Raw genomic sequence first — 9,112 nt, forward strand, 5'->3', positions numbered from 1 at the left:
AACAATATGTGTGTAGGTCAGATGTTAACGTGTTCAAATTTGGCATGCTTATTAGCCAGTTTGTTATACGTATTTAGGGCTATCTAGTTATTTTGTTTAGGAAATGAGATTCACACATATAGTACTTTTATATTCTCCATGTACATGCTTAATATGTGAACATACATATGTACAAAGAAAATTTTACTCAACATTTTGAGGCCGAAATTTTATGAATATTCACCAAGTATTTAGATTTTCTCCTTTTTCTCCTGAATTTTTCCTTTTCTTATAGGATTATCTGTGTTGGTGGTGACGGATCTGCCAGTGAAGTAGCTCATGGTTTACTTCTTAGAGCCCAGATGGATGCTGGGATAGACACAAATTATATCCTGACACCTGTCAGAACACCACTTCCTCTTGGGATAATACCAGCAGGTAAGAATAGTGGCAGCAGACTTGCTGAATTATGCATCTGTCTGAAATTAATCTGTTGTGCTATACAATTTAGTTAGCCCAGGTTACCTCTTAAATAAATAACTGAGAATTGAGATTGATTGAGTATTGACTTTCAATCTGAAATATCTCATGTAATGGCATTTTCTCTAATATTGTTATGCATGCATTTACACACTTGTGCAGGGATAATTTCCTAAAAGCCTTTATGAAAACAAAAACTTTTAGTTTACCAGCTGATAGAAAACATATTAAAAATCAACATTCTATTTATTTTATTATCACTTCAATCTCTTATTATTGATTCATGGGTATTATGGGACTTTAAAATGCAATCCATTCAGAGATGCCTTAATACTATTTGAGAGATGAAGTCTTCCTAGCAGTCTTTAAAATGATAGGAAACATTAAGGCATATTGTGTAGTTTTTTTACAGTGTCTACAAAAACATCTCCGATAAATTATATTGTGAGGGGCAACCTCTGTTGCAAAGAAGCAAATATATGTTAGGTCAGGGATTTGACCTTCATAGGTCATTTTGGTTGCTCTGATGTGATGGTGGTGTTACCAGATGGAACCTCTCCAACATTTCACCCCCTGCAAATTGGTCGTGCCTAGGTCACTGTTTCTCTTCATTAGTGTTTATAATCTTGAAATAATTTGTTAAGTTATATATCAAAAGCAAGAAGTGTGAGTGCACCCAAAGGGATGCATTTTTACCAAGAGGGCAGCTGTCTCAAAGCATAAGTTAAATGAGACTATTTCTATTTTTAAAGCATAGCTCAATTTTTTTTTAAAAAAGGAAACCACTGTCTTATCATGAACTTTGTGGATGTTACGAGTTTTAAAATGCACCTTCTTTTATATCCATATTTTATGTATACATTCTGAATTTCCATTGAAGTAATTGAGAGGAGTGAGTGAAAAAAAAAGCTTCAGCATGGTATCTGAGCACCAGTTAGAGGTTCTGACTAGCTGGTTCTTGTTAATGGGAGTAGGAAATGATTTACCAGACACATTTGTTTGAGGACTAAAGTCCTACTTCTTACCTTGTTAGGTAAAGAATAGGAATAACAAGTGCTAGGCAGGAAGTTTGCAAGCTTCACTACATGAGGAGACAGTCTGCCTTTGAAGTCATTTGCCTCCTGGAGAGAGACACCCAGAGGGAGAGTGTTTAGTAAATTACTCTACTGAGCCAGCAGACTAAGCTGCTGAATTATGGTCAGAATCAAATGGATCAGATGTGGGGAAGCCTGTATTTGTAATCCTGGCCATTAGCAATGGTGTTTGTTGCTATGGGAACTGGTACTAAGGAACTAAACAGAGATTCAGGTTGAGGAGAAAAACTAGAAGGACATAAAGATAAAAAAACCTATCGAATTGTTGTTAAACAAGGCTTGATCCCCAGACTGATGGCTACAAAACAACATAGTCCTAAGGAGTTAATTTAAATAAATTCATGCTTTCCAATTAATTTGGGAAGAATAAAATATTGCCAAGGGACTGTTAATTTCTATGATATTTCAGGCAAAGAACCAAAGTGTAGGTACAGTTTTCATGAGAATTTTAGATATGCTTGACTAGGAAGTCATTACATCACATTTATCTGTTTGGATGTGGGAGACATTAACAGCCTTATGAATATTCATGTTGTCTGGTTAATTAAGTTAATTGTTCTGCAGAAGTGCTTGCACTTCCAAGGACAATTTTTTTTCCCACAATTTCTGCTTGGTACCTTCATCAGTCATTCTCTACATGAACTGATACTTTTGTCCTTACTCTTCTGCTTTGGCACATTTTTAGGAGCGATGGAGAAGAAAGAGGAAAAGGGGATAATATTGGCAGGAAAATAACTTTTCATTCTAATTAAAATGTTCACTTTGAAATAGAACATTTATAGCTTTTTTGAGAAGGTGTTGTATTGTCATTATCCACATTGGGTGGTACTGCTTTTCAAAGAATAGACCTTTTGACGAATGAAAGTGTTTGAGGAATCAAGAAGTTAAATTTGATGTATAGAATTCATTTGAGAATTTCATATATCAACATCTTGAAAGGTCAGCATGGCTCTCTATAAAATGGTTAGTCATGGTTTTGTTACTTCTGTCAAAAATGGCGAAACACAGACAGTTCCAAAACACATCTCACATGAAAATTTTCCATTCATGGCAGACCTCTTTTATATAAATAATTTAAGAAAGGAAATACCTGTATTGATGGATGTTCATGGTGTTCTTGCTTATTGCTGTATTTTAAGTTCATTGACTCTATTTTCATATCATTAAATGTATTATCTTTATGGAATTTCCTTTCTCTTTCAAGAATTTAAGACTATATGTAAGGAATGGTGGACAGGCTAACAAGAGCAAAAATGAATTATTTAACTGATGTAATTTTTGGCCTCCATCTCATGGTTGTCCTCACCACCAGCAGTGTTTGTTACAGAACTGAGGAACAATTAGGAGCATTCCCTTATAACATGGAAGAAATAAGCAGTCTTTGTGACTTTGGTCACGGTGTGCTTCCTTCTCCATTGTTCATTACGGCATTACATTATTGCTTGTTAATAGACTTTCTAAAGGAATGTTTTTATAGTCAATGTGTAATTATCTATGATAATAGAAAGAGGGACAGCAGGGATAATTCAAATCCATAGTTAATAAAAAAATTCATTTTAGTTAATAATTTCATTCTCTTCTCCACCAACACTTTTACCAGATCTACTCACATGAAGCATAATGGATTATTTCATTTTCTTTTATTTCTTTCATCCATTTCCAAGTGAGGTGTGCTAATAAGCAAGAAAATGGTCAAAAGACAGGTAGCAGAAGGCCAAAGGATAATTCAAGAGGACTGAATAATCTACTCCTGGATAATTAGCTCCTCAATAATCAAGAGTTGTCTGCTTTCTCAGCTCTACTGTTACCAAACACCCACGAATCAATTTCTTCCTCATTAGGCCATTTGGATTTGATATTACTTGAGGACTAACTAAAGACTACAATTTCTTTGGATTTAAGGCCTAGGATAGTAGCTTACATTTAGTAGATACTTATTATGTTTCTTTTTGGTTGTTGTTGTTATTGATTTGAATGACTCTGTAATATCCTCATAGAATAGGTTTTTGTAAGTTGTTTTGATGAATTTGATAATCATTTGATGGACAGTCTCTTTAGGCCGGTGATGGCAAACCTTTGACATGTGTGTCAGCACTGATACATGTAGTCATTTTCAATGACATGCGGCCGCATGCAGCTACTCACAGAGAAGTATGGGGCTGCATGCCAAGGATAAAACATTTGCTATAGTGTAGTGTAGACACTCTGTGCACTATAGATGACAATTCTACCTATATTAATTTACCTATTTTGGTTTATTAAATATAGTTATATATCACAATTATACAGTTTTGTTATTTAAACTGTAATTATCATGAAATTATGTTTTTTTTTTCTCGAAGTGACACACACCACCAGAGTTATGCTAGATTTTTTGGCTAATTTTGATACACCAAGCTCAAAAGGTTGCCCATCACTGCTTTAGGCTTTAATATTTGGGAATTTTATGATTCTATTCAGAATATGTCAGATTTTGTATATGTGTCCCTGAAGCAAGCACAAGATTTTGGAAAAAATATTCCCATTTATTTCCACTATTCAATTATATTAAAATAAATCAGGCTGCAGATATTACTTTGAGATTTTATATATTTTGAAAGTGAATATTTCCAGTTCCATATCAAGTCATGCTATTTTCCAAGCACACATTCCTAATGTTAAAGATCCTGACAGTATCATTATAGTCAGTATATGGCATAGCAATGACAGACCACTTGACTGAGGTTGAATGCAGTAGTTTTTAGGTTCCCAGTATTTCCTTCTTTTAATATATCAAATAATGAAACTACTTATCTTGTATTGGAGAAATTTGTCATGAGTAGAAACCTATAACAAATGATTTTAAAGCAATTTTAATATATTTGTAGTTAACATGTTATATGATGTATATTCATATACATATTTGACATTTTGTGTATTAAACCTTTCTACCTGAATAAATGAACCCATTCCATCTCATCTCCTTCAAAAGTTTCACTCCTCAAGTATTCCCATTCTCTCAATAATCTTCAGTCTCTCCCTGATTTATTGGTTCTTTCCCTGCTTCCTATGATCATGTCTCTCCCATCCTCAAAGAAAACAAACAAATTTATTAGATTCTTCCATCTCCACCTACTGTCATCCTATATGGCTTTTGCCCTTTGTGGCTAAATGCCTTCAGAAAGTCATCTATAATAGGTACCTCCACTTCCTTACTTCTCATTCTCTTCTTTTTTTTTAAACATTTATTAATATTAATTTTTAACCTGTTTACATACTTTATGCCCCTACTCTCCCCTTCACCCCCCGCACCACCCCCACCCATGGTTGACGCACATTTCCACTGGTTGTAACATGTGTCCTTGTTCAGGGCCTACTTCCATATTGTTGTTAGTTGCATTGGTGTGGTCATTTCGAGTCCACATCCCCAATTATGTCCGCCTCAGCCCATGCATTCAAGCAATTGTTTATCTTCTATGTTTCCTCTCCTGCAGATCTTCCTCTGAATGTGGGTAGCATCTTTACCATAAATCCCTCAGAGCTGTCTTGTGTCATTACATTGCTGCTAGTACAGAAGTCCATTACATTCGATTTTACCATAGTATATCAGTCTCTGTGTACAATGTTCTTCTGGCTCTGCTCCTTTCGCTCTGCATCAGTTCCTGGAGGTCTTTCCAGTTTATCTGGAACTCCTCCAGTTTATTATTCCTTTTAGCACAATAGTATTCCATCACCAGCATATACCACAATTTATTCAGCCATTCCCCAATTGAAGGGCATACCCTCCTTTTCCAGTTCTTTGCCACTACAAAAAACGCAGCTATAAATATTTTCGTACAAGTCTGTTTATCTATGATCTCTTTGGGGTACAAACCCAACAATGCTATGGCTGGATCAAAGGGCAGGCATTCTTTTATAGCCCTTTGAGCATAGTTCCAAATTGCCAGCCAGAATGGTTGGATCAGTTCACAACTCCACCAGCAATGCATTAATGTCCCAATTTTGCCACATCCCCTCCAGCATTCATTACTCTCCCCTTCTTTCGTTTTAGCCAATCTGCTAGGTGTGAGGTGATACCTCAGAGTTGTTTTGATTTGCATTTCTCTAATTATTAGAGATTTAGAACACTTTCTCATGTGCTTATTGATATTTTTGATTTCTTTACCTGAAAATTGCCTATTCATGTCTCTTGCCCATTTATCAATTGGGGAATGGCTTGATTTTTTATACAATTGATTTAACTCCTTGTATATTTGAGTAATTAGACCCCTGTCAGAGTTTTTTGTTATAAAGATTTTTTCCAATTTGTTGTTTCCCTTATGATTTTGACTACATTGTTTTTGTTTGTACAAAAGCTTTTTAGCTTAATATAATCAAAACCATTTAATTTACATTTTGTAATTTTCTCTAACTCTTGCTTGGTTTTAAAATCTTTCCTTTCCCAGAGATCTGACAGGTATACTATTTTGTGTTCACTTAACTTATTTATAATTTCCCTCTTTATATTCAGGTCATTCACCCATTCTGAATTTATCTTAGTGTAGGGTGTGAGATGTTGATCTAAACCTAATCTCTCCCTTATTGTTTTCCAAATTTCCCAATAGTTTTTGTCAAATAGTGGATTCATGTCCCAAAAGTTGGGCTCTTTGGGTTTATCATACAATGTCTTGCTGACATCATTAACCCAAGTCTATTCCACTGATCTTCCCTTCTGTCTCTTAGCCAGTATCATATTGTTTTGATGACTGCTGCTTTATAGTATACTTTAATATCTGGCACTGCTAGGCCCCCTTCCTTCGCATTTTTCCCCATTATTTCCCTTGATATTCTTGATCTTTTGTTATTCCAAATGAAATTTGTTATAGTTTTTCCTAATTCAGTAAAGAAGTTTTTTGGTAGCCTGATAGGTATGGCGCTAAATAGGTAAATTAATTTGGGTAGAATGTTCATTTTTATTATGTTAGCTCGTCCTACCCATGAACAATTAATGGTTTTTCAATTGTTGAGATCCAGTTTTATTTGTTGGAAAGTGTTTTGTAGTCGTTTTCGTATAATTGCTGTGTTTGTTTTGGTAGATTCCCAAATATTTTATATTGTCTAGGGTGATTTTAAATGGTGTTTCTCTTTCTACCTCTTGCTGCTCTAATGTGTTGGAAATATATAGAAATGCTATTGATTTATGTGCATTTATTTTGTATCCTGCTACTTTGCTAAAGTTGTTGATTATTTCTACCAGCTTCTTAGTTGATTCTCTAGGATTTTTTTGGTATACCATCATATCATCTGCAAAGAGTGATAGCTTAGTCTCCTCATTGCCTATTTTGATTCCTTCAATTTCTTTTTCTTCTCTAATTGCTATTGCTAGTGTTTCTAGTACTATGTTGAATAATAGAGGTGATAATGGGCATCCTTGTTTCACTCCTGATCTTATGGGGAAGGCTTCTAATTTAGCCCCATTGCATATAATGCTTGTTGATGGTTTTAGGTATATACTGTTTATTATTTTTAGGAAGGGTCCTTCTATTCCTATACTTTTCAATGTTTTCAATAGGAATGGATGCTGTATTTTGTCAAAGGCCTTTTCAGCAACTATTGAGATAATCATGTGATTTTTGTTTGTTAGACTGTTGATATGGTCAATTATGTGGATGGTTTTCCTAATGTTGAACCATCCTTGCATTCCTGGCAAAAATCCCACCTGATCATGGTGGATGATCTTCTTCATTACTTGCTGGAGTCTCTTTGCTAATATTCTATTTAAGATTTTTGCATCTATGTTCATTAGGGAGATTGGTCTATAGTTTTCTTTTTCTGTTTTTGGTCTACCTGGCTTTGGAATCAGTACCATATTTGTGTCATAAAATGAATTTGGTAGGACTCCTTCTTTGCTTATCATATCAAATAATTTGTATAGTATTGGGATTAGTTGCTCTTTGAATGTCTGATAGAATTCACTTGTGAATCCATCTGGTCCTGGTGATTTTTTCTTAGGGAGTTCTTTGATGGCTTGTTCAATTCCTATTTCTGATATGGGATTATTTAGGTATTCTATTTCTTCTGCTGTTAATCTAGGCAATTTATATTTTTGTAAATATTCATCCATATATCCTAAATTGTTATATTTGTTGCCATATAATTGGGCGAAATAGTTCTTAATGATTGCCTTAATTTCCCCTTCATTAGAGGTGAGGTCTCCCTTTTCATCTCTAATACTGTCAATTTGGTTTTCTTCTTTCCTTTTTCTTATTAGATTGGCTAGTACTTTGTCTATTTTATCTGTTTTTTCAAAATACCAGCTTCTAGTCTTATTTATTAATTCAATAGTTCTTTTACTTTTGATTTTATTAATTTCTCCCTTAATTTTTAGTATTTCTAATTTAGTTTTCTTCTGGGGGTTTTTTATTTGCTCGCTTTCTAATTTTTGAGTTGCATGCCCTATTCATTAATCTCTGGCCTCCTTAATTTGTTAATATATGCACTCAGGGATATAAATTTCCCCCTGAGTACTGCCTTGGCTGCATCCCACAGAGTTTGGTAGGATGTCTCATCATTGTCATTCTCTTCAATGAAATTATTGATTGTTTCTATGATTTCTTCTTTGACCATTTGGTTTTGGAGAATCATATTGTTTAATTTCCTATTGGTTTTTGATTTGCCTGTCCAGGTGCCCTTACTAATTATTATTTTTATTGCATTATGATCTGAGAAGGTTACATTTATTATTTCTGCTCTTTTGCATTTGTTTGCCATGATTCTATGCCCTATTACATGGTCAATCTTTGTAAATTTACCATGTGCAGCTGAAAAGAAGGTGTATTCCTTTTTGTCCCTATTTATTTTTCTCCACATATCAATTAAATCTAATTTTTCTAGGACTTCATTCATCTCTCTTACCTCTTTCTTATTTATTTTTTTGTTTGATTTATCTAGATCTGAAAGAGGAATATTTAGATCTCCCACTCTTATGGTTTTACTATCTATTTCCTTCTTGAGCTCTGCCATTTTCTCCTTTATGAATTTGGATGCTATACCACTTGGTGCATATATATTGAGCAGTGTTATTTCCTCATTGTTTATACTGCCTTTAATCAGGATGTAATGACCTTCCCTATCTTTTTTAATCATATCTATTTTTACTTTGGCTTTGTCAGAGATCATAATAGCCACTCCTACCTTCTTTTTTTCATTCAACGCCGAAAATATTTTGCTCAAGCCTTTAACCTTAAACTTGTGTGTGTCTACCCGCCTCATATGTGTTTCTTGTAGACAACATGTGGTAGGATTTTGGTTTCTGATCCACTCTGCTATTTGCTTCCGTTTTATGAGAGTTCATCCTATTCACATTCAGAGTTACAATTATCAGTTGTGCATTCACTGACATTTTTGTATCCTCCCCTAGACCCACCCCTTCTTCTTACACTATTTTAAACCAGTGGTTTGCTTTGAGCCAATATCCCTTATCCCCTCCCTTGATTGACTTCCCTTTCTGCCCCCTCCCTTGTTATTCCTCTCTTTTTGTTTTTTAAAGGTCTAATGAATTCCCTCCCCCTTCTTCTCCCCTCCCTTTTTTTGACCTCCCC

At 34.6% G+C, this 9,112-nt stretch overlaps 1 protein-coding gene across 1 annotated transcript in view; it reads left to right on the plus strand.

Moving 5' to 3' along the window:
• CERKL (ceramide kinase like) overlaps positions 1-9,112 on the plus strand; it is a 182,647-nt gene that overhangs the window by 150,142 nt on the left and 23,393 nt on the right. Inside the window, exon 5 of the mRNA XM_044666474.1 lies at positions 275-417. Within this exon, the coding sequence (XP_044522409.1) occupies positions 275-417 (143 nt within the window). The remainder of the gene's footprint in view (positions 1-274; positions 418-9,112) is intronic.

The sequence above is a fragment of the Gracilinanus agilis genome, chromosome 3, assembly GCF_016433145.1.
Source record: "Gracilinanus agilis isolate LMUSP501 chromosome 3, AgileGrace, whole genome shotgun sequence".
Lineage (NCBI taxonomy): Eukaryota > Metazoa > Chordata > Mammalia > Didelphimorphia > Didelphidae > Gracilinanus > Gracilinanus agilis.